Source organism: Larus michahellis, chromosome 18 (genome assembly GCF_964199755.1).
Source record: "Larus michahellis chromosome 18, bLarMic1.1, whole genome shotgun sequence".
Classification (NCBI taxonomy): domain Eukaryota; kingdom Metazoa; phylum Chordata; class Aves; order Charadriiformes; family Laridae; genus Larus; species Larus michahellis.
The window spans coordinates 2,650,772-2,675,771 of NC_133913.1; the positions used below are offsets into that span (position 1 = coordinate 2,650,772).

A 25,000-nucleotide genomic window follows, 5' to 3' on the forward strand; every position below is an offset into this window, starting at 1 on the left:
GAGGTGACAATGGCCACTGCCCTGTTGTCCCCAGGCAACGGGGGTCACCCAACGCCGCTCAACCCCCCCGTGCCCTGTGCGAGAGGGAACGCGTGCTCCCCCTTCACTTTGAATCGCATCGTAACGCTCCTTAGAAAAGTCTTGGCACTCACCATATTAATATTTAACTACATTTAATCATGCATTCATGTACAGTTTTATAAATATCCGCTGTATAACACTTTCTCAGAAAAGCCATTCCACTTCTGTCCTCCCAGGAGTGGCCTCATCCCAAGTTCGGAGAGGAGGAAACCTCTCCAGTTTAACTGGAGGGAAGTGGGGGGGGGGGAGGGAATAACAAAAACCACCGACAAACGCAGGACACGTCTCTGCACGGCGATAAAAGACCGAGAAGAGTCCAAACTGTACAGAAATATCAACACACACAGGACAAGACAGTATGAATCCGGAAAGCCACCCGACCCCAGTCCTGGAAACTCTGATGTACAAGTGCCGTGAGAACTGGAGAAGTACCAAAATGCATAGACCAGTATTTCACCTCCCCAGGAATTCCCCCTTTCAGAGCCTGAAGGACGCCAGGACCTCGGTTTGCTCTCGGTGCAATCCGGGTAAGTCCATCACGTTACACTGGTGCGAAGGAAGTTAAAATAAACGTGGTAGAGTCTATTTTTGGAAACATTACTCAACACTGGCTCATTTTAAAAGCTGACTTTCGAGCGAGTTATAAAATACTTGCTTTATTCTGCAGTACTAGAATTTAAGCCCTTAAATCTTCCCTCTATGAAAGCAGATTGTCAAGAATTCTCACACAGCGTGAGCACGGGCCCGTCGCGCCGGGCAGCGCCGCGACACTATTGCGCCCGCTGGGAGCGAAGGGAACTCGCGTCGCAGTCCAGCGACCGTGCACCGAACAGGAGGAGCGCAGCCCTCGAAAGGAAGGAAGACAAAGATGTCAGCATTCAGAGTCACCATTTCATGCAATGAACTCATTGCAGTTTTTGTTCCTGCAGTAAGAAGTTAGATCGGATACGACATATAAAAGTTAGCGTCGGGTTTCTCTAGGAAAGAGCCCGTGGGGATTTGCGCCAACACCCGTTTTCTCAGCCAAGCACGACCCCGTCCCCAAAGGTCCCTACGCCACCGCGGGCCGGTTCAAAGCGCGCCGGACGCAGCGCCGCTGCCGAGACTCTGCCCTTCTCGCGGGCGTCGCCAAGCGCCAACACACTGTCCCACCCCGGCTCCGGAGCGGGGCCGCCCGGAGCCCCCAGCACCGAACGCGAGCGGAGCACCTGGGCTAAGAGTTCTTTGCTCGCAGGGAAACGGGAAGAATTCTGGAAGCAGAGTCCTCTCCCAGCCGGGATCTTGCTGTAACTCTACAGTCAAGGACAAAACCAAACCAGCAGCGGCGTTACCTGGCAGCGCCACCAACCAAATCCGTTCTCAGCTGGCACCGGCAGCGCCCGGCTCCGAGCCCGTCCCCGTCCCGACGCTTGTGCAAGAGAAGCAAGTGACAGACCGTCAGCTCCGAGCGTGACTTTGCATTTTCTTGCTTCTTTGGACTAGGAAATCACTTCTAGCTGAAAAACTACTCGACTCGTTTAACATATTTGCAGAGTTGCTGTAAACATTTTGAGAGCACACCGCGGCACGCACACAGTCGCCGTTTGCAATTAGTAACCTGAATATTACTTTGCATTTCTTCAGAGCTAGAAAGAGCTCATCCGCATTACGGATCAGTAACACGAAATCAAACATCAAGCTCGACAAAAATCAAGTTTTAGCACAAATATTAAAAGTTCAAGTGGATTAATTAAAAAAAAAAAACACACAACAAAAAAAACCAACCCAAAAACCATACGGTGATGAAATTCAGCCCAGAGCAAATTCAATATTCCCTTCGACAGGACAATTCTTGGAGTGGAAACACAAAGCCCTTAGTTCTGAGCTGCATCACAGGGAATTCTCACATACGCTGCTTGTTTAAATCCAAAGATTCACTTCTCTGATACAGCACCGTTTAGCTCACACGTTATCGTTTAGGTTAATGCCCATGTGTACCGTTCTGGTAGAACCATGGCAAGAAAAAAAAAAGAAAAAAAAAAAAGAGACAGCTGGCAGGTACAACACCATGGTGCGAAACTCGATTGAATCTTGGCAATGTTTTCAGTAGATGAAGAGAACTCACAAGTTACCACAAAGCCCAGACATGCTGCCACACCGCACTTCAGAGCCAACCGAGAGAAACCGGGAGATGCCTTCACCTTCCGACAAGTCGATATTCCGGGAGGAGTTCGGGGAAAAACCGCTCTCTGCCGAGCAGCAGGAGCAGCCTGAAAGTACGGGCCAGCATGGAGGGACCAAAAGATTCAAAGCTTTATTTTTTTTTTTTTCTCCTTTTTTTTTTTTTTTTTTTTTTTAATAAAGTTAACAGTAAAACAAAATTCACAAGCCTTCCCCTCCCCGAGCTGGTTTCCTCTTCACACACAAGAGCACACAAAACAGAGGTCTCCAACCGAGAAAAATGAAACTGCTCTAAGTACAATGAGACATGATGAAGGAAGGAGTCTAAGTATGTCCGTATTCAAGGTTAAAATAGCAGATCAGGTACGTGCGTTTGGGTTTGGTTTTGTTTTTTTGTTTGGTTTTTTTGTTTTTTTTTTTTTTTTAGCCAAACTGGAAAAAGAAATTTCCAGGCCCAGAAGCTGCAAAAGAAAATGAAAGATATTAGCACTTTCCAAATTCAAAGACAAGCCGGTTAACTCCTGCCCGCAGCAGCTCCGTGCCAAGCCAGCGCTTCGTTCAAACAAGTATCTGAGCACGTGGAGAGACCAGGCCTCTGCCAGGCGTTTCCAGCAGCTGATTTCCAACAAGCAAGAGAGTGGACTACGGAAAATACGGGTAAAGGAGGCAGATTTTCAAGGATGAAGGTAAAAAGTACACGAAGAAATGTGCAAGGCTTCCCAAAATTCACTCAAGGAACACGCGCGCCCCGAGGGGCACCTGGCAGGAGCCGTGCGCGGAGCGCTCGCTCAGCGCTGCATAAAGCCATCCTGCCCCCCCGCTGCGCGAGAAAAGCCCGAGCAGAGGCGAGGTTGGAAGGGACGCTGAGTGACAGCTCCTCCATTGCTTCCAGTCACCTTAAAACATTTGCAGGCAGAGGCCTGAGGTGGATTCACAGCGCCCTGACACCAGGGCGAGCGGTGGGACACAAAGGCGCAGGACTTCTGACCAAAAATCGTCTCATATTGCTTTAGCGCCTGCAGCCATGCCCAAGTCACGGCCAACTACTGCCGAGCAGCAAAGCGCCACTTAGATGTCAAAGCTGCCACACGCCTCTGGAAAAGGGAGCCGCTGGGTTTTGTTCCTTTTGAACCCAAAAGAACCAGAACCGGCCACCAGCTGGGATGCTGCGCGGACAGAACTTTCCCAGAGCTTCGGTACTTTTATGTGGAAGAGTCGAATACTCTCCTCGAGCGGCACCTCCGCTCTGGGAAACTCAGCTGTCCCGTCAAGTCGGTTGGGTACTTACGTCTCCAAAGCTGCGAGGAGAACACTTCCACCTACCTTCAAAACTGAAGCCACCCGGCCCTCCGAAGAAGGCCTTGAAGATATTATTTGCATCAAAGTCTGCAGGGAAGAAAAGGAAGTTGTGAGCTGGAGTGAAACAGTCAGTTACATTTTTCACAGTTGAGAAACTGTCGCTTAATTGAGGGCCCACAAAGCACTTTACAAACGGACAAAAAGCTACCAGCAAACAGCTAGCCCTGCCTGAGCACTGCGACAAACAGCAGAGCGCAGGGCCCCCAACAGCAGCGTGAAACGGGCAAAACAGTTGTCAGGGAGAGAATTTCACGTACAGCCTAAGAATTTTGGATATGCAGCATTTAGAGTCCCAGAACCTTGCTCTGATGTGATTTTACAGTTCCTAGGAAAGGCTTCTGCCTAACGACAGCTCCTACCTACCAGCTCGGTCAAGGATAACACCCACCCCGTACCCTAAACTGTTCGCAACCGGAACCACTCAGCGCAGCTCTGCCGTTCAAACGTGTTCAGAGACCAAACCGAGCCAGTTCATATGATCTTTACAAACGGGAGGTAAAGAACCGCTAGGCCGCTTTAGAGGAGACGGCAGACTCTAAAGGCTGTCGTGGCAGAATATCCTAAGGAACACTTACCTCCCATGTTCAATCCGTCCTCTTCCAGATCCTGCCCGCTGTCGTAGCGGGCCTTCTTCTTGGGATCCGACAGGATGGTAAAAGCTTCACCAACCTCCTTAAATTTCTTCTCCTCTTCCTTCTGTACTTCCGCGCTCGCCCCACTGTGTCGGTCTAGGGGTACAAAAAACCAGCAGGAAAGAAGCTTTTAGCGTCTAGTGGAAGTGGAAAAAGCCACACGTCCCCAGCTGCTGCCACGTCACGTGTATTTTAGATTTGTGAGGTCGGCAATGCTATTTGTCCAGAAATTACCCCTCCCGTATTTATTCCTGTCTCCGAGTGATGGCTGCGCGGGGGACACAAGCAACAACGCACGCTCTAATAACAGGCTGTTTGTGGGTACCTGGATGATGCATTAGTGCTCTTTTCCTGTAAGCCTTCTTGATCTCGTCTTCAGAGGCGTTTTTGTCAACCCCAAGGATTTTATAGTAGTCTTTCCGTTTGCTCTTTTTCAGTTCCACCTGTGCGTTCTTTAGAAGTTGCTTGTGTTCTAGAAAGAAGCGCAATGCCAAAGGAAAGCGGCTTTAGCAGCAGGCACAGCCTCCTGCTTTAAAAGAGGCTGAAGACTGACACGTTGTGCCACAAGTAACCGATCCACCTGGATTTACGGCCAGGTACCTAACTAAAGCCTCACTGTCCACTTCAGGCTGTTTCCAGATGTTGGGAAATGTCTCGGTGCTATTAAACCCGTCTTTGTTAGCCACTGAACCACAAGGACTAAGGCTACTCTGTTTCATTTCAGGCTACTAAAAAAAAAGCAAGAGGGGAGTTAAGAATGAGAACCGTGATCAGCCATTCTGAATCTAGCGCGTTGCTTCAGCTCCAAGCTAAATTATCTTCTCAGCTTTCAGCGCTGGGAGAGAAACCAGATTCCAAGAGAGGCATTTCAGAGCAATTCTGAGGGCTTTTCCAGTATTGTCCTGCTGGGGTAAAAGGCTGCAAATCAGAGCATATTGTGGGGGGGGGAAAAACACCAAACAAACGCAAGAACAGGAAATTTGACAGTTAAGGGAAACTTAGGCACACAAGAAGAATGCCAACACGCTCACCTTTCGTCTTTTCTGTCTGATAAACCTTTTCATAGTCTCTTACAGCATCTTCATATTGTTCTGTGTCCATGTAACTGTGGAAAGAAACAACGGTGGCCAAGGTGTACTTCACAGGAAATATCAGAAAAGGGGTCAGGTACAAGCTTTCGGGATGGATTTGAATTAAGGAAAAGAGCAATCATTAGAGGAACCCACCGAGGGTCACTGGAGACCGACTGGAAGCCCAGACACCCACCGTTTGTAGAAATCCTGGCACGGGAACCTGTACTTTGGACTCCGAGTGGAGACCGCAATCTCATTTGGCAGCACAAGTTCCACTTTAACGATCTGATAATTACTTTATCCAGCTGCAGGAACTAATACCAGACTGCAAGATTTCAAGGAAGCTGGTGCAGAGCTGCGCGCCAGCAGTGCTGGTTACAAGTGACAATCTTGGCACCTCAGAGAGGGACGTGTGCCTGTCTATTGGCATTTCAGCCTTACTCATGTATTAACTATTTACTGCAATTTAGTAATTACCGAGATGGAGCTTGAGAACACCGAAGGCTGTAAATTAAAACGAACGCACACCAGAAAGGCTGCGGTAACGGGTTCGGTTCGTCTATAAGCCAGGTAGCTTTGCCACAAACTGGGGAATAATCAGTACTGAGGAAAACAGCGAATAACTCCGCCGTCGGAAGAGAGCTTTGCCTGCTTCCCTGGTTGGTGCCAAGTTACAAAGGAGACAAGACTCGAACATCCTTTGTACAACTCGCTGGGCCTTGCTGCGCTACGCTGCGGTTTTATCTGTGGCTGAGGCACGCACAGCCTCAGCTGATTTCTCCTTCACGGGAAGCAGGACATCCCGTTTCAAAATCTAGTTTGCTGGAAGCGTGAACAGCTCTGCCAGGGTGAAGATCTCTTACCCGCAGCAGCCCTTGTGAAAAAGCTTAAGGGAGAGGCTCTCCAGGACAGAACGTCTTACACGAGTCTATAAACACCGTAAATCCAGCTTTAGAGCAAATCCTGCCCCAATGCCACAGTCCCTGGGCAATCCCAGATCCAGGCAGCACGGACCACACGGAGCTTCCCCGTCTCCTTGCCAGCACAGGGGAGAGGCCCCTTACGACAGAACCTTTTATTCAGTTCAGTTTCAGGTCTGTTATCCCTGTCACCCAGCGCCGCAGGGAGGAGGTTCCTACCCGCAAACCCGCTCAGCACGTCCAATGTAAAGCTCTACTCACCACTGTGCTCTCCTCAGGTAGGCTTTGATATACGTGTCGTCCAGTTTTACCGCGTTCGTGCAGTCATCTATTGCTTCTTCAAGTTTCCTAAGCTGCAACGGCAGACAGAAGTTCGGTGAATCCCAATCAGAGAACAAACTCTTGCTAAGCAGCATCATGATTTTAGACAACTGAACGGTGTAAAGAGTCTCGGAAAGTCTCACTGCTTTGTGTGTCTGCATCTAGGGAATTTTTTCCAGTCCCTCAAAAACCACAGAGCTTTTGTTCCCTAGGGGAAAAAAATCAGAAGCTTGGCTAGTGAAATGGTAGAGCTACTGGTGCTTCTCTTTAGGAAATGCACTTGGAAACACGGGTCTTCCTGAGCATGATCTGAAAACCAAGCTATTCCGTGTCCAAACTAATTCCCAGACAGGAAAATAAACTTTAAAATATTTAAAAGGGCTGTCTGTTTTCAGACACAGCCATGTAAAACATCCATTACTGCTGCCTCCAGCTCATCCCATTTTCCAGGTTTTGAGAACAGCCTCTGTCCCTTGGCCGAGCGGGTGTTTCAAACCCCGGTGCTGGTAGAGCAACACCACAGCGAGAGCTGGGGGCCGGTGGGGGGAACGCAGGGTGGAAACTGGAAGCACCACCATGAGCGACTGTGTCTCTGGATAGCGCATGACCAAAATACAACAGCAAACCTGGAAAACTGACCACGGTTTTTAAATTAGGTAAGATTTTTTTTTTTTTAGATCAGAAAACCAATACAGATTATCTACAAGACAAATAAGGAAAGAAAAGATATCTGCTCATTACCGGGAAGGAAACAAACAAGGATGCGTTTATGCTGATTAAGATAAGGCCAAGCGACATTCCTCCTCTCCCTCCCACTCCACGCAGCCCAAGTATTTGAGTTTTGTTTCTTCAGGAGTCAACTTTGTTGGCTGTTTGGAACAGGCCCAATCATTGTGCAAGTACAAAAACCTGAAACGTTGCCTACAGCACCAGTGAGATCCAGTTGCCCCAGCAGCCGGAGAAGCCTACGCTTTTCCAGAGTAAGTGATTTGCAATTTATAAACTATGTGGAGGAATACGATGAAAGGCTACCTGCCAGGTGACCACTTCTTACCTTTGAATTAACCGTTCCTCGGTTGCAGTAGAGTTTGGCATTTGTTTTGATGTTATTTGGATCTATTCCTAGTGCCTCTGTGTATAGTTCATACGCTAGTTTGTAGTTTCCTTCTTTGAACGCTTTATTCCCGTCTTCTTTCTTTGCTTTAAGCGCTTTGGCATTCTGAAAGAAGATATACCCGGGATAAGGACATGAGGTAAGTGGTTCAGGGGTACTGAGCACCTTATTTTGCTGGTGAGGGCCCTCAACCACAACTGTTATAATTTGGTTTCAGGCACCATTAGAGGATCCAGAAGTCGCAGCCTTGCTACGGCAGCCGGAACAAGCTGTAAGCATTTTGTCTTTCCCTCGAGAGAATCGCTAAGGAACAGCCGGTGGCAGTCACAGGCATTCTCCACAGGAACAACGCTGCCTAATGCTCAAGATAAGAACGTGACAGTGAAGTAAATTTTTGGATTTAAAAAAAAAAAAAAAAAAAAGAGAGAGATAGGAATGGGACCTCGCTTTTTGAGACCTTATACAAGTTGACTGAGTTTTTAAATCTGTTTAAGAACTACAACAGAGTAGAAATGAGGGAAGGAGCAACATGAAAGGAACAGTGTTCAAATGCAAGTCAACCTGCAGGCACTAACATTGAATTGGAAAGTCAGAAGTTCTTTCAGAACTGACAGACCCAGTTTTATCGCTCCTATATCTGATCAAAGAACAAAGAAGAATGAAAGGCAGGGAGTCTTCAGAGTACCACAGTCTTCTGAGAAAGAGGTGCTACCAACTCAGTTTTGCCCAGAGCAGCAGCCGGTTGTCTTTGGGAAGGGCTGGACACACGATCTGCTGCTGGAGATCTGGGGAATGATAATGTTGAGGGAGGGAGGGAAAAGGGGTTGATCTGGCAGAACCAAATTAGATCCTTGGTTAAAAAAAAAAAAAAAAAATCCTGGTAATTTTGCAGTCCCATCCCCAGTATCCGCAACTTACCCGGCATGCAAGACATGCTTTCTCGTGATCAGGAGCCATTCTGAGTGCTTGGACAAAGAACTGCACTGCCTTCTCAATGCAGTCCTCGTAATACAGGCAGAGACCTCGGACGTACAGAGCATCTGCGTTCGTTGAGTCCATTCGCAAGATGTCACTGTAATAGACATATTAAAAAAAATAAATTGAAGTGTTTCCCTATTCCAGTTTCTTTCTGATCTCCAAAATATCTCCTCCACAACTACCTATCATGTAGTTATCTCACCAAGTCCGTGGTACAGAGGTGCAAAATGTACGGGAACTCGCTCCAGCAAGACTGCTGGTTATGAACGGAGCCTAAATACAGTTTCCCAGTTAGACTGACTTTAAAAGGGGATAAATTCATGCACTCTTCCTCGTCGCAGTTTGCATTAAGGACTCTTTCTTTTTTATATTCCCTCATTCATTTGGGGCTGTGGAACCCAAGCAGCAGCCAGGACGCGCCAGCAGCCGTTACTCACACTCCGGACCTCGAGATGCTCACCTCGCTACAGACTGTGCTTCTGGGTAGCGACCCAACAACGCTAAACATTCAGCCTTGAGGATTTTGAACCGGTGACAAGCAGGAGCAAACTCCAAAGCACGATCCATGCAAAATACAACCTGGTGTGAGAGAAAACACAAATGTGAGCAAAGCAAATAGCCAAAGGCCTAGTCTGAAAGGCTGCACCATTACCACGCTCGAGATTTCACGTTTGTCTTTGAAGGGGAAGAGAAGCGTGTGGACATCTGCTTCCTCTGCCGCTAAAGACGTATTTCATTAGAAAATTTTCCTCGTGCAGGTTTTCTGTTTTGTCTTTTAAAGTGTACAAAAGTCCATGGCACCTGCTGTTACTATGACACAGCACTACCCAGAGGATTCAAGGGACACCCATAGAAGGTCCATCCCTTCAACTCTTCTGAAATTGTAGGCCCTACAGAAAAAGCCAAGGAAGACAATTCTGCCCCTGTTTCTTTCCTGCATTATAAAGACATGTGGGCAGGACAGCAATTCAATAGAGTGAGACAGTTCGGACGGGACAAAACACAAAAAAGTACAGTGCAGGGACTGATCTTACACTGCTCTGACCGCAATGGGCAGGGTGATCTAATGGGTCCTTTCCATCTCTGCCTCTGGTGGGGACATCTGCATGAGAACAGGGTCATTGTTCCACCAAGGTTCATCTGCTTCCCCGGCCCGTGACATCACGATTGCCCGCTGTGGGAAGCACTGTGCTCCAGACTGCGAAGCCGATGGCTTCTGGGTGAGGAAGGAGCCAGAGCAGCTCCCCAGAAACAAAGATGACATTTCATGCAAGCCTCCCCAGTGAAGTGAGACGGGAGCAGTGAAGGGACAGATGCGAAAGCCCCGAACATGCAATACAGGCAGGGCAATTCCTCCACGCGAAATCCAGATGGACCATACATCCCATTTGCTCCTCACAGCCAGGTGACACAAAGCTGGGATTTACCCTTCCAAAATCTGGAGCTTAGCCTAAGAGTGCAGACAATCTCCTTTCTGGGACAAACTTGGGCCTTACATGCACCCACTTAACAGGAACAGTTGCATGAGAAGTGTTTGAAGCCTTTCAGATTTCCTGCTGTCATTTCTTGTTTTATCAGGTCAGTACCAGCTGCATCCTGTTACAGCCCTTGGGAAGAAAGATTTGGAAACAGTAACGGAGAATGCCCCACGCAGATCTGCATTCCTCCTTCAGTGACCCTCACTAGAATACTGGCAGACAGACTTTTTTTTTTTTTAAATTAGAGTTGAGAAAGAAGAATCCTGGATATGCGTTTTAGGAGCAAAATGTGATCGAACGCTGCTGCTGACAAAACCTGTATCAAACAGCTCATTCACGGTTCCACTCACCCTGCGAAGCAAGCAGTGACAGGACATTCAGCCTGAGCCAGTCACCCCCTTCACTTCTCAGTCGTTCGGGGCTAAGAGAGCACGACTTCTGCCAGTTTCACAACTGTTACAGTTCACAAGTCAGCCCTGCTTCAGTAGCAGAAGTCTGTTGTGACAGCACCTCCCAGCAGGACCCAGCTAATGTTGGGCAGGGAAATTAGACATGCATCTGGCTGAACCGGCCAGGTAAAATACGCCCGTTCGCAATGCCTCAGGAAACAATCAAATTAATCTTACCTTCCTGAAATCCCGTTTCTCGAAATCCACTTCAGCTATTTTTTCATACTCCAGCACAGTACTGGCATTCTTCAGCTGAAAGACAGAAGAACACAGCGAGTGTTGCAGGACAGCCACTGGTCTGAAACGCCATCAAGCAGCGTTTAAGCAGCCAATCCCTAAAGTGTCAGAGCAATAACGCAGATTACATGAATACTTTTGCCAGCATTAAAATGGTTTCGAAATCAAGTGACCTAACTGGTAGCCCAGGAAAACGTACCCCTGTGAATGAGATACAAAAGTGGCAGCAGCCTTCTACATGCTGCCTCACCCATTTCCACGCTCCCTTACCACCATTGACCATTTCTCCGCTGGAGTGCTGGGTGAAGGCCCAGCTCAGCCTCCATGCTTCTCTGCTAAGAAGAGACAATCACACCGAAAAGTAACTATGCAACCTGGTGCTCTACTGAAAACCAGACAGAGAGACTTTGACAGCATCTCGTTTTTCCCATGACCTCACAGCATGCAAACAGCCATTACTAACGATGACCGCGACTCCGCTTTGCAAATTCGAAGCGAAAGGCTTAGCAGTTCAATCCGCCCCCTTTGACAGCCCCGTCTACTGGGAATATTTCAATTTTAAGAACCTCTTACCTCTTGCTGCGCCTGGGTATTCTTATGATCCAGTTCTAAAACTCGTTGAAAGCAGCGGCTGGCAGCCATGGCATTCCCTAGGGAAAGATGGCACTTCCCTTCCCGTAGATGGCCCTGAGAAGACATTTAAAAGGGAGTTGCAAGAGCTGCAATGCGTGGAGTGAAGGGTATCGAGACATGAATGAGAGGTACGAAGTTTTCCACGTACCCTTACAAAGGTATCATCCAATCTGACAGACTGTTGAGCATCTCCAAGGGCTTCTCGGAATCTCCCCAGCATCATGAGTGTGGCAGCTCTGTTACCATAATAACTGGCATTATTAGGACAGGTATCTGGAGAAGATGGAAGAGCACCCACCGTTAGTGTCACGCAAGCAGCTAGACAACTTGTAGAACATATTAAAAAACGTGGTTGGATCAAAAACTCACATTCCCTCCCAATTTATAACATCACCCAAATGGCTTAAGATGACGCATGACGGTCACGCAGCTGTTTTGAGCAGCACGCTGTAAAGCGATTGCTCCCCACACTATACACGGGAATAAACTCGTATAGAACAGAAGTTTGTGGCCCTCAGCCTGGCAGCTCTGCTGACCTTGCACTAGAGGGAAAGCTGGACTGGTTTCACGTTAAGAATATCTCGGCTGCAGTAGAAACGAAGAACTGCTGCAGTCACCCGTGTTGGCACTGACTTGCCTTATCAATCCGGTGAAATTTCGCAAGGTAATTAAAGCAGGCAAAAAGCTTTCTTCCAGCGAGTGCTGTTAGAAACCCTGCTGGTGTATTTTAAATCGATGACCAGTTCTGATTTTTTAGACAGAGTATTCAGCAAATATTATTACCAACTTTTCTCACCTATGGCTTTCGTGTAATAGTTGTACGCTTCATTGTAATCTTTCTTGGCATAGTACGCGTTTCCTTGTTCCTTGAATGATTCTGCTTCTCTGAAAGGAAGCAAAACACGTTTTAAGAGGAACTGAGCATCAGAACAGATCCTGACCACGACCGAGCACTTGACCCCCAAGCAATCTCAGCATAACTCTTCGGCGCTCCAAAAGGCTTGCGGGTGGTTGCCGCGAGATTTCCTCTGTCCACACCACTCACGAGAAAACAGCACATCTCACATCCTGCTGCCTCTCAGACACTTCACCACTTTACTAGGGCCATGAGCAGGGATGCTCAGGGACATTAACTAGCCCAGTATTGCAGGACTGCGATAGCAGGCTAAAGCCACCTTTGAGCATCCTCCCTTCAGTCTCAGCGGCTTCTGGAGTCCAGCAAAACTCAGTTGCAGACAGTTAGTCAAGCCAGCTACCAGGTGCTGCGTAACCCCAGCAGCCGTTGAAGTCAAGGAACCGCGTGCTGTCTATCTTTCAGAAGCAGTCCCACATACTTAAGAAACAGGGCCAAGAACAATTTCTACATTCAAAAGACAGCTAAAAAATCAAGGAGAAATAAGGGTGCAAGCCTCAAGCAGAAGCTTGGCACTGCCTTGGCAACAGGTCTAGAAATAGTCCTCACACTCAAGAGCAAGCATTTGCAGAGACAGCTTAGGACATTTAAAAACACACAACATATGGTTTAAAGCAGCATCCCTTAAACTCTTGAAAGCAAAGTTTCCCCTAAAGGAAATTAAACCCTTCTCTCTCTTCTCCCATCTACCTTCCCCATTTTAGATAAGCAGTTCAAGAGGGAACTTGTACCATGGTGTTGAAGTTTAATTCAGCTTCATTTAGTTAAATTCAGTGATTTAATTCACTTGCTTCCTCTCTCCTAGACTATTTACCATGTAAAAACTATGAGGCCAGCTCAGAAGAGCATCACCCCACTCTCAGATACAGCAGCCGAGACTTGCATCATGCTTTCGGGACTTCGCTGCTGCAGCCAGAGCGACAGACACTGTTTGTCCACTCTCCGAAGCACTTGCACAACGAGAACTCTGGCCCCAGACAAAGACAAATTCTAACCACCAGAACAAAGACCAGCTCAGACTCCATCCTTCATGTCCCACCAGGGACGCGGCCAGCGTATCTACGAGCCTCAGCTACTCTCTCCTCCAGCACGGAGCAATCTTCTGCTCGAGCAGCGCAGCCGCAGGGATCACCTGCGCAGGGGAAACGACAGTACCACAAGCAGCACAGCTGAAGTTGGTTATGACAGGTCACCGTATTCCTCTCAGGTGACTGCCACCTGATCTGAACACCGCCTTTGCTGAAGCAGAAGCCAAGGAAGCTAAAATAGCTGGGTGCCCCCCCAGAGCGGAGCTGCGCTTGTGGGCTCAAACACGGGGCAGTTCCAGGCTGCGCTGAAAAAATGGGCTTCGGCACTTTGTTGAAAGAAGGATCCAGAAGCGAAGGCGTCTCTTTGCACCATTTGCTGCAGGAAAGCTATTTACAGAAAACCCCAAGGTAAATAAAAGCAAACCAAATCTGTGAGCGCAGCAGTAGAGAGTGAAGAGTCACCGGACTTTTTCCCTTCCAACTCCAGAGCAAGCACGAGCTGCTCAATTGCTCTCAGGACTGAGCAGCTTTATCGCTGTAGCTGCAACACTACTGTAACAGTCAAAGGCCTGAGTCAGAGCCAGGCTGCAGTCTACCAGGTACTATAAACACCGAGATAATATTTAGGTTTAAAAATTTAGGCTCATCTATCACAGAAAGTATAATGCAAGCAATCCACTTCCAAGTTTCTGTACACCTTCACAAAATTCCCAAAAATTAGATGCAGCTTTGGGCAAAACCCAGTCCTGAAACACGCCCAGAGGAAGCAAAGACACTTGTCTTTCACAAATCACATTCTTAATAAACCTACACAGGACAGAAGTTGACTGTCTTTGCTGAAGGCTGTAGCTACAACACATTCAAAGCGTGGAAAAGGGGCTCTTACTACAGAAGTCGTACTGTTAGAATGTACCATGGTGAGAAGCCTCCTTCAGTTTACAAAATAAAAACCGAAGGGAAGAGTGCTGACTAGTCCTGCATTTTCAGAAGCTGCCAAACCCAAGACCTGAGTGCGCAGAACGGATTTGGTACGAGCCCGCCACCACTTGGCACTTTTAGTTTGAAAGTACCTAGTGATCAGATCCTTATGTGAGAAATCCGTTTATCTGCTGGAAGCTGCCAACCCAGGAGGGACTGAACTCAAGCCGCAGTGTCCTCATCGAGGGGGGAGCGCTGCCAGAGCCCCTCGCTGTGCCCAGGGCACATCTCAGCAAAGACAGCGCTGGAGCGGGGAGGAGGGACCCCACCAGTGAAGGAGAGCAATGTTCAGCGAGCCTACTAGAGAAAGAACAATGGCAATTGTGTTGAAACGAGTTCACATGTTTTTAACCTCACTCAGGCTTGCCATTGGCCATTCCCACACAACCGCTTCATGCAGAGGGTTGTTTTCACTGATCCTGCCCCGTTTTGCCAGCTGGCAGAACAATAGACACAGGGCGCTGCCAGCTGAGGGCCCGCGGCCACAGCCGAAGCACTTTCATTTTGAACTTTGGTATCAGCTACGCTCCGGCAATGGCCCAGATGCACCCCTGCTGTAACTCTGCTGAAGTCAAGCAACAGAAAGAACGTACAACCATATTGCTGTGCTTATTTGAAATAAGCTGAATAAGTAACAGGGTGGCAATGAAACGGTTTAGCTCACGCACCCCACTGCCTCAGAAGAGCCTTGTCAGGGCTCCCGGGTTCAGCTCATCCCTGCTGCACCCGCTCCCGTTCCAGCAAACGATGAATTCGCCCACCTGGGATGGGAAACTGCTGTACCCCCGCCTTGCCCCGGGCAGATGCTTGTTCTGCTCTGCCCCAGGAGCCGGCACCCTGCCCGAGCCGGGGCAGCACGGCTCCCCTCCGGCAGAATGCCTCCAGAAACGACCACGCGCCTGTCGATGGATCTGTACCACAAGAGGCAGGACTCATTCATACTTTGCATAATATTACAGCTCAAACACTCAAAATACAGCAGAAAAAAAAAATACAATCAGCAATTCCGCACTTCTGGAACCTTGGCAGTAAGTAGTTTAACCACAACTTTATTCTCTTGTTTCTGTAATCAGGAACTGAAAAGAAAAATCACAGATCCTATTAAGGTTCCTTCCCTCAGAAGCTCTCTGTTGTATAGTCTAAAGAAAAGGATGAACAGTATTAATGGCAGAACTCATCTCTCCGAGCCACCACTGTAACCTGCTTAGCATACCAGCCCCTGATTCACAAGTCTTTCAGCAATTTTACCTGTCATGTTATGAGGAAGCATTGTCTAATAGATACAGCTAAAGGGCTGGGTGCCAAACGCCCCGTCTGCCAACAAACTGCCGGGAAGAGCCAGGAAAATGGGAGAAAGAAAACAGATAGATGGCAAAACCAACTTTCACAAAGCATCGGTATTCTGAGATGCTAGAGGAAAGACACGAACACAAGAATTACTGTTTTCTACCTTTTTTTATTGGTCTGTTTCCTTTTCAGCATACTTTAACACAGATTGATACATCAACAAGTCACAGCACCTCAGACACCAGCAGGAAGGAAGTACACGGGTATTTCTACTGCTCACGCGGGTTAAAGCTTGACGACGAAAAAGGATTTTGAAAGAAAAAGCAAATTGCCTCCAAAGCGGGGAGGCAAAGACAGTTGCTGGAAATGCAAGGCTGGTGGTCCGAGATGCGAGACACAGAACAGAAGCATCTCTCCCCAGTTGCGCCCCACTGACATAGAAAGCACACAGAGAAAACAGTCCTTGTTTACCACGGTCTCTGGCTATAACAAGAAGAAAAAAAAATAATGCAGATCTCCTGATATCACTGGTAATTGTTTCAATCCAAACAGATGCTGCAGCCTGAATGAGATCATTCTGCATCTCGCACTGATGTAGGCTGCATTCCCCACTTGCTACTTTTGAAACTGAAGAAGAATCGTGCTTTGCTAAAAATACGACGCAGGCTGAATGGATTGCTTTGTGGGGGGGGTGTCAGTGTCTTCTCAGGGCCTCTCCATCCTGGAAGCAGAAGACAGGGAAGAGTCGCACCAAGGGTCTTGGGAAGAAGCTTGCCTTTCATTGCTTGTCTGCACCACGGGCTCACAAGGAGGGGACTGTTTGCTCCCTGTGAGCTAGTCAATTTAATATTTTTTTTTCTCTCCTCTTTTATAACATTTGTCAGGACCCCTAACTCGTCAAGTGCTCCAACCCCTGTCACCCTAGAGGACCTATCACCAAGACACGTGTTCTGGTGCTCCCCTCGCACAGCCAGGGCCTCGGAGGACGCAGCGGGAGGAGCTCGCTGCCGGCCTGGTGGGAGAAGGAACCAGCACAAGGGTCCTTCTATTCCCCGTGCCCCGCTGAAAGCTCAGCCCCTGCTCGTTCCCAGAACAGAATAGCTATGAGAAGCAGCACTGACACAATCCCACGTTTGCCTAACAACTTCTGCCTCCTCCTCAGAGCTTCCACATGCGGCCCCCGCTCGAGCGCCGATTGTGGCTTCCACCCCTCCTACTCCAGCTCCTATGGAGGCATGTGCAGACCTACCTCGCAACGCACCTCATTTTCTAAGTCGTCAGAAACTTTGGGGATCTGCACAAACAGCACCTCCCAGGTCTAGATGTGCTGGCACAGACCCTGCACGCAGGTACCGGCGCCCACAGCCGTCCCACCCAGCTACAGAAACTCAGCCCCGAGGCAGGCGCAGACTCGCTCGCTCCCAGCTCTCCTGACCCTCACTCCCACTTCGTTTCCTGCCTCCCTTACGAAACACTCTCAAAAACCCTAAAATATCTAGGATTTAAGGAAGGCTGCATAATCCTGTCCTGGCCAAGTATTCTTTTTTGCAACGCTCTGACAAAAGGAACACACCTGCCTTTACAAAGCAATTCCTGCAGACTTCAACAGGATACAGTGCCTTTATCCGGCATTTTTGGGGGTTGAAATCCAGTCCAGATTCTCAGCTGTCAGATGTTATTCAGCTGCTTGGGTAAAATAAGTTTGGTGATCTCAGTACAGTTTACAGCAGGCAGATGTCTAGAGCTTAAAATTAGCTGTCATATTTGCCACTGGACATTCGATACTCTCCCGTCCCTTCTTTCAGGACTCGGAAGAGAAGCCAAAATCTACGTGGGCCACAGAGCTACACTGGGGATACTTCCCTGTAGGCTTTAGAGACCCTTCCTCCAGGTCAGGTTTTACACTCCGTGTGAGGATTTAAGAGTAAAGGGACCACATATATATTTTTATATATATTTTATATATACATTAAACTAAAAGAGGGGAGATTTAGACTAGACCTAAGGAAGAAATGTTTTACTCTGAGGGTGGTGAGATCCTGGCCCAGGTTGCCCAGGGAGGTGGGAGATGCCCCATCCCTGGAAACATCCCAGGCCAGGTTGGATGGGGCTCTGAGCGACCTGGTCTGGTTGGCGATGTCCCTGCTCATGGCAAGGGGTTGGCCTGGATGGCTTTTGAAGGTCCCTTACAGTCCAAACTATTCTATGGTTTTATATCTATCTCCCACGACTGGTGTTTGCGTTCTCTGTCCCTGCTGCGCGGAGGAAGGCTGCAGGTGCAAAAGCAGGTCCCCAAAAACAAAACCCCAAACCATCTACAACCTATATGCAGATCATCATCTGCAGCCAGCCAGCATCATGCTGACCCTACTGCAGAGCGCAGCAGAACAGCACCAGGCACCACATTTCTCTGCACATCAGCACCCCCCACTGAACACAGAGCGGGTTTACTACTAGCTGCAGTACAGAAAGGGAAATGACGGCGTTTACTCACTGCATGCCCCAAACCAGCGAAATCTGGAGTCTGAACATGCAAATATCTGCATGCATAGTCTAAAGACTCACCAACTAAAACATAAAAGCAAAGGTCTGCCTCAAGGCTCTCGCAAGAGTGGACAACAGCAACGTAACTGACATTTAATCCAGAAGGCGCACAAAAACCCACACCATCCTCTACGCACCCCCCCCCAGAACGTTCCCAATGCCCGAGGACAAACTCAGACATAGAAGACCAAAAGCCGCAAGAGCCAAAATACGCCACGAGAAATCAAAGTGAAGCAAACTTCTCCCTCCAGCTGCAAGTGAAAAAGAGCCCGACGAGCCCCGAACTTTAATTGCGCAGTTACGTAAGACACCTCGCTGGCAGAGCTCCCCATTAACCTCATTCACAGCAACGGCGCGATCTTTTCTGGCAGGGTCACATACCGCTTTCGCAGAGAACCCACAGAAGGGTCTAGAACCAGCGAGAGATTGCTTTTTTTCCCACAGAGGCCTAAATGAAGGAAGCAGCCAGCTGTAAGGATTACAGGGGAAAACAACTGCCGCTCCAACGTGATTCACCCTAGAAAAGCATGTCTCGTGTTACAGAGAAAGGCTGGAATCATAGGTACTGACCATCTTTTCATACTGCATAAAGCAACCACCTAATTCAGAGTATTCAAATACTCTGCAAATGTATGGGACAGCAAACAACCATGCGAGCAGCTTCTGCTGCTCCTCATATTATCATAAGATTATAAAGTAATTACATATTAGTAAAATAGGCTGGATTCACAGCCTGGGAAACTCAAGTGCCTATTTACAAGCAGAACAGGAATAGTGGAACCTTCTTCAGGCTGTCCCGTAACGACGCTTCCCAGCACTCTCCGTGAAAGCAGTCAAGGAACATTTATTCACGAGGAGCCGGCCCAAGATGCGACTCATTTCGTCCAACATAGCAGCGGAAAGACTCTTGCTACTCACTGACACCTGACAACCTCTGGGCAACATCTGTCGAACTAATTAGTGACCGCAAGTCAGGCAAGGTCTCAAACCTTCTTGATTTCTGCACAATTTACCTTGTGCTCAATTTCACATTCATTGCTTTGTGCTAAGGTTAACTGGGATTTCCTACGGAGGCACCAACACAGCTGAAGTCCAACACAGCTGAAGTCCGCAGCAGAAGCACTGTAAAAGTAACAGTCTGAGCAGATCATTTCATAATGACATTTTCCGAACGATTTGAGATGTTTCTTTCTAAGAGGCTCCCACAACCTCCAGTGCTGAAGAACAAGGAGAAAGATCCAGCCTTAAGCACGCACATCAGACAGAACCCAGAGCTGCCAGGAAGATGACAAGGAAATTCTCCCTGGCAAAACTCCAGCAACCCCAAGCTCGCAGATGGGCTGGGCAAAGGGAAAAACCATCCCCATGGGTTCGAAACCTTTAAAATGAATTAAAAAAATTTTAAAAGTGACTTTTTGGGGGTGGACCAGCCCCTGCTCATGAGCTGCTGCCCAGCGGCGGAGCTGGCACTAACAGCACCACTGCCCGGCAGATAAAATTAACATGCTTACATCAACCCTTTTCCATAAGGACCCCCAAAATTAATTCAGCAGCAGACAATAATTATCCTGTGACCACACTCTATTCCTGGGCCTTAAACAACCTGTGAGTGAGGCGTTTGGCATGTCTTCAGCTGTTTCAGTGCATTAGTTACAATCACTCTGAAATATAGACCTCCACTTTCGCTAATTGTCTGATTTTTATTAGGCCAGAGAGAACAGAATCGTGCACTGAGACAAGGGTGAGTCCTTAAGCGAAGTATCTGTATCTTGTCGTACTGTAATTCCTAAACAGAAGCACAGAACATGGAAACCCTCGATGCTGACTTACAGCAATGATTCAGAAAAGGTTTTCACTTATTTTTGCTAGTTTTTTTACAGAAGCTACCACAGACACTTCACAAAGCCCGCACTAAATCAGATTCGAGCGTATGTCTGCATGCCCACTACTGCAGAGCGCCTGCATAGCCCTTACACAGTTCAAGGTGTTTTACAAACATCAGATAGCTAATTAGCTAATTAAGCCTCCAACTACTCTCCCTAAGACAGTGACTACCACCCTAACTTACCTTCGATCAATTGAGGCACAGAAGTTAAGCAACTGATGTAAGCCAGGAAGGGCCAAAATAGAGAAGAGATTAATGCGCAGGACCCCGAGAAAACCTGCCCCGGCTGGCAGAAAGGCGTGAGCGTGTAAGGCCTGCCCTTCCTGAGCAACCAGAACGAATAACTGGAAGTAGAATAATCATCTCCTACCCACACATTCCTCTTTTAGCAAGAGAAAGGAGTAATATCCCAACAACAACGAAAAAGGAAACATTATGAAAGTACCTAACAAAAGGGCTTCATGGCAGTAACCGCAAACTACGGCACTGGCCTTACGACACCAAGAAAAAGCCCGAGGCGTGAGACTGACGGATCTTCACCGTGGAACCTTCCCCTCAGAGCAGGGCGAGGAGCGAACACTGCCCACAAATTCTTCTATTTCTGCACCTGATCAGCCTTTCCCAAGAAGATGATCCTATTCACGAGTGGTTTCCTGCGCCCAGCGCTTCTGCAACGAAACTTGGGAAGGAGGAAGGAAGGGTAATGTTAGAGGTCACTCTCAGAAGATGACTGTGCCTTCAGCACAGTTTTTACATGTGGATATTTTTAACATTTCAAACGCCACATTTAACTAGCCCAGGGCAAGGAATGACTTACCCATAAACAGGGCTTTCTCAACTTTACAGGCCACGCAATTTGTCAGTATTCTATGTGCCACATCCAGGTGCCTCTTCAGCAACATCTAATTTAACTCCTCAGAATGACATCACCAGGAAGCCAGCTCCTTCCCAGCGTGGCTCCTGAAGCCTTCAATTTCCGTCAGTAAACAAGGAGCACAAACCACCTCAGGCCATCAACGTTATTTTGAAAACACTATTCCTCAGAGGCCACTTTCAGTTTTGTTTCCTCCTTTTAATTCCATCTGCTGAATAATTTTCTAGAGCGATTGCCTCACCTTCTACAGAAATAGTTCCCTCCTCCCCGGTTCCCCGTGAGATAACGGGCTGCGGAGCCAACGGAGTTTCCTACACATCGGACCTTCCCACCTCACTGCGGGCAGAGCCTGCGACGAGCTGCCGCTGGGAACCAGCTCATTACTCTTGAGGAAAAGGTGCAAGAAAGGTTGGATCCCCACCACCCCCAGCTGACACCGCCTGCTCCCCTGGGCCAGACCACTTTGGAAATAAAGCGGTTACCGGAACTTGAAGGAGCTCTTTAATTACGATAACCTTTTCAGAGCAGGACTCTGCCCAAAAACTCACCTGCAACTGGCATTTTCCCCCATTACCCGCAGCAAGGCGGGACAGAGTAAGAATTGCCGCATGTAGGTTTGAAACGGTACCAGGGAGAAGGGAACGGGGTACGATGAAGCAGCGAAGGGCGCCGCAAATCTACGAGTTTGAAGCACCCCTTCTACACCCCGGTTCAATCCTTTCCCCCTCGTCCTCAGCGATGGGGGAAAGCTCTCCTCAGACACCGGCCCGCGGGGCCCCGAGGCAGAAAGGGGGTTAATTATATTTCTAGGACACCCGAGCTCCAGCTGAGCGGAGACAACTCGACTCCGCTGCAGGGGACGTGTTCTAATCCTGGTACAGGCGGAGGCCATGAGCTGCCACATGGGACACGCAGCCAAGACATCGCGAAATAAAGCGTCCCCCGGCAGCCAGCCCGGCATCGCGGGAGGCATGTCACCGGCCCGCCGGGGCCCGGCTGGGAAAGGCCTTCGCCCCCAGGGGCCGGCCCTGCCCGCCGCCCCGCAGGCCGGGCGCTGCCGGCCCCGCCGCTGTCCCCGCAGCCGGCCAGGGAGGCCGGAGGGGCCCTGCCCGCCCGCCGGCTCCACCCGAGCACCGAGCACCCGGGACCTGCCGCCCCGGCCGCCTCCCGCTGCCCAGGGCCGCCCCCGGCCTTACCCGCCCGCCGAACCCCGGCCCCGCCCCGCCCGCCGGGAGAGACACCGGCCACCCCCTTCCCATGACCGGCGGGGGGAGGCCGGCCGGCGGCAGCCGCTTTACCTCCGCGCCTCCTCTTCGCTCTCGGGCTCGCCGGGTCCCTCGGGCGCCGCCATGATCACATCGCACTCGGCCACCGCCGCCATCTTACCGCCGGGCCGGGCTGGGGGCGGGCAACGGGGCGGGAGCGGCGCCGGAAGGGGCGGGGCTTCCGCTGACTACGGCGGCGGCGCGCGGCGGGGCGGGGCGGGGGGCGGTGTCTGCTCCGCCCCGCCCCGCCCCGGGGTCCTCCCGCCGCGGCGAGGCTGGGAACGGGCCCGGGCACCGGGCACCGGGGTGAGGCCCCTCACCCGCCGACACCGCGGCCCGGTCCTCCCGCCCGCAGAGGGCGCTGTGTACCCGCCGCGCCCCTTCCGCCGCCTCGCTGGTCCCTCCGCGCCCCTGAGGCTCAGGCCGGCGGCGGGCACGGCCCTGTCCCCACCCCCCGGCGGCTGCGGGCCGGGCCTCCGGTGTCCCCTCCGGGCCTTGTCCCCACCGCACCCGGGGCGCAGGCACCGAGCAGCGCTGCGGGCCCCGGTGGGACAGCATGGGGAAGAGCTGCAAGGTGGTGGTGTGCGGCCAGGCCTCCGTCGGGAAAACGTCCATCCTGGAGCAGCTTCTGTACGGGAACCATGTGGTCGGTGAGTGCGGGGGCAGCGGGAGGGACCCTGAGGGGCTGCGGGCAGGGTCTGGCCCCCCGCGGGCACGGCTGAGCCCGAGCAGCCCCTAAACACCGGCCGTGGGGAGGGGGGGGACTGGCTGTCCTGCCCCGGGCCACCAGGGTCCCCGTGTCACCCCTGCCCGCCTCTCCTCTCCGTCAGGTTCCGAGATGATCGAGACCCAGGAGGACATTTACGTGGGCTCCATCGAGACCGACCGGGGGGTGCGGGAGCAGGTGCGGTTCTACGACACGCGGGGGCTGCGGGACGGGCTGGAGCTGCCCAAGCACTGCTTCTCCTGCACCGACGGCTACGTGCTGGTCTACAGCACTGACAGCAAGGAGTCCTTCAAGCGGGTGGAGCTCCTCAAGAAGGAGATTGACAAGTCCAAAGACAAGAAAGAGGCGAGTACCCCGGGGGAAAGGGGCTGCCGAGGGGGATCTGCTCCCCTTCTTCAGCCTCTCACCCAGAGACTCTGCATTTCCCCAGCTTGTCACAAGGCGGTGACAGGGGTCCCCATTCCCCGAGACTCTTCGGGTGTAACTGGCTGCTGTCCTGGGATGATTTCTGGGTGTGCGAGCGCTCAGCAGCCCTTTCCACTTTGGGGCTGGTTTGAGACACGCAGAACTGAACAGGAGGGGAAGCTGCCCCAGGGGAGCGCTGGGAAATGTGGTGTTTTAAAAGGCCTTGGCATGGAGGGGGGATTAGCGCCAGGACTGGGCCTGGCTCTGAGGGTCTTCAAGGCAGAGCCAGGCAGCACCGTTAAGCTCTGCATTTGGTACCTTCAGGGATTATTCTCACCCTTTTTTTGCACAGGTCACCATCGTGGTTTTGGGGAACAAGTGTGACTTGCAGGAGCAGCGCCGGGTGGACCATGACGCAGCCCAGCACTGGGCCAAGGGCGAGAAGGTGAAGCTGTGGGAGGTGTCCGTAGCTGACCGGCATACGCTGATCGAGCCGTTCATCTACCTGGCCAGTAAGATGACGCAGCCACAAAGCAAGTCTGCTTTTCCCCTGAGTCGCAAGAACAAGGGCAGCGGATCCATGGATGGCTGAGCCTTGTTTTCCCGTCCCTTCCATTGCCACCTCCTCTCCCTCACCTCCCTACTTCCCTTGCACAAACCTCCTGCTGAGCCTGTTTGGTGTCGCGGAGCCTGCGGGAAGCACGGTGGCACGAGGAACGGGTGTCCCAGGGCTGGGGATGGTCTTAGAGGACGAGAGAGGTGACCCACCTCCCTGCATCGGGTCAGGGACCGCTCTCTTCACTGCCCAGCCCCTGCAGATGTTGGAGGTGCTGCAGGAAAGCCGGGATTCACAGAGTGACACCCCTCTGCTCCCCGGGCACAGGCTGGCAGACCCCAGGGCCACAGGCGGCTGGAGGGAGGCACAGCCCGGGGCTGGCCAGCAGGTGGGGACCCGCTCCATGGCTGAGCGCAGCCGGGTCCGGGAAACAATTCCCTCACTCTCGAGCTGCTCCGGTTTATATTTACTGATACCATGTGAGAAGAGCCCAGTTGCTGGCCCTGCCTCCAGCCCAGCCGCTCTCAGAGCAGCTCTCCCTTGTCCTGCCCCAGCTGGCTCTGCGGTGCTGCCGTGTTCTCCGGCAGATTGCCCCTTACCTGGCACTGCTCGCTGCTCCTTTACGTGCAGAAACACGCAGTCATCCTGCCCCAGTGAATGCATACTGCAGAACAGGACAAGATGCTGTTACTGAGGGCAGGGTGCCCACATCCACCACGCCACAGCCCTCCTCTTCCTGAGTGCAGGCTCAGTCACGACCTCGGAGAGGCTGGGACCGTGCTTAGCCTGCACACCCTGATGCTTAGGGCTGTGGCAGCGCTCACTGCCCATCTGTCACGGTGCTGACTCTCCTCTCGGAACCACCACAAGACAAGGGAAAGGTCTCCTGGTCCTGCCCAGCAACACGCATTCCCTTCAGCTAGTCTGGATCTAGGACAAAAATAAAAATTACAAGAAAGCCCTGGCTTGTTTGTACTTGTTCCTTTTATTTACTGAGTAACACAATAAAGCGATGAGATTCGATTATCAAAATATTTTCCTTTTTTCTTTTTTTTTTCCCCAACAGTTATAGTACATCAAAAAAATATACAATGAACATTACA

At 50.5% G+C, this 25,000-nt stretch overlaps 2 protein-coding genes across 3 annotated transcripts; one reads left to right on the forward strand and one right to left on the reverse strand.

The window, feature by feature from the left end:
* Positions 1-2,351: 2,351 nt before the first annotated feature.
* On the reverse strand, positions 2,352-22,414 carry DNAJC7 (DnaJ heat shock protein family (Hsp40) member C7). Its single transcript, XM_074561533.1, has 14 exons — positions 22,243-22,414; positions 12,232-12,320; positions 11,584-11,708; positions 11,376-11,489; positions 10,743-10,817; positions 9,099-9,217; positions 8,579-8,732; positions 7,601-7,765; positions 6,487-6,578; positions 5,264-5,337; positions 4,558-4,704; positions 4,176-4,328; positions 3,565-3,627; positions 2,352-2,702 (listed from the first exon to the last, which is right to left on the reverse strand). Exons 1-14 carry the CDS (start codon positions 22,323-22,325, stop codon positions 2,665-2,667), a joined length of 1,491 nt encoding a protein of 496 aa, XP_074417634.1. The 5' UTR covers positions 22,326-22,414; the 3' UTR covers positions 2,352-2,664.
* A 34-nt stretch (positions 22,415-22,448) lies between these two features.
* NKIRAS2 (NFKB inhibitor interacting Ras like 2) lies at positions 22,449-24,925 on the forward strand. 2 transcript variants are annotated; one of them, XM_074561579.1, is made up of 4 exons: positions 22,613-22,859; positions 23,040-23,118; positions 23,222-23,281; positions 23,694-24,919. In XM_074561579.1, the coding sequence occupies exons 1-4, from the start codon at positions 22,766-22,768 to the stop codon at positions 23,788-23,790; spliced, it is 330 nt and encodes a 109-aa protein (XP_074417680.1). In that variant the 5' UTR covers positions 22,613-22,765; the 3' UTR covers positions 23,791-24,919. The 2 variants fall into 2 exon arrangements, with proteins under 2 accessions (XP_074417679.1, XP_074417680.1); XM_074561578.1 differs by having other exon boundaries at positions 22,449-22,859; positions 23,040-23,281; positions 23,694-24,925.
* The last annotated feature ends 75 nt before the right edge of the window (positions 24,926-25,000 follow it).

Bases quoted from the DNA above. Each gene is read 5' to 3' on its own strand.
- DNAJC7 (XM_074561533.1), bottom strand. From the start codon at position 22,325: ATGGCGGCGGTGGCCGAGTGCGATGTGATCATGGCGGCGCCCGAGGGA. The intron at 8,733-9,098 runs GTGAGCATCTCG...TGTCTATTACAG, and splicing joins GAAGCACAGTCTGTAGCGAG to TGACATCTTGCGAATGGACT. The intron at 3,628-4,175 runs GTAAGTGTTCCT...TCTTCCCTGCAG, and splicing joins GGACGGATTGAACATGGGAG to ACTTTGATGCAAATAATATC.
- NKIRAS2 (XM_074561578.1), top strand. From the start codon at position 22,766: ATGGGGAAGAGCTGCAAGGTGGTGGTGTGCGGCCAGGCCTCCGTCGGG. The intron at 22,860-23,039 runs GTGAGTGCGGGG...CCTCTCCGTCAG, and splicing joins GTACGGGAACCATGTGGTCG to GTTCCGAGATGATCGAGACC. The intron at 23,282-23,693 runs GCGAGTACCCCG...TTTTTTGCACAG, and splicing joins AGTCCAAAGACAAGAAAGAG to GTCACCATCGTGGTTTTGGG.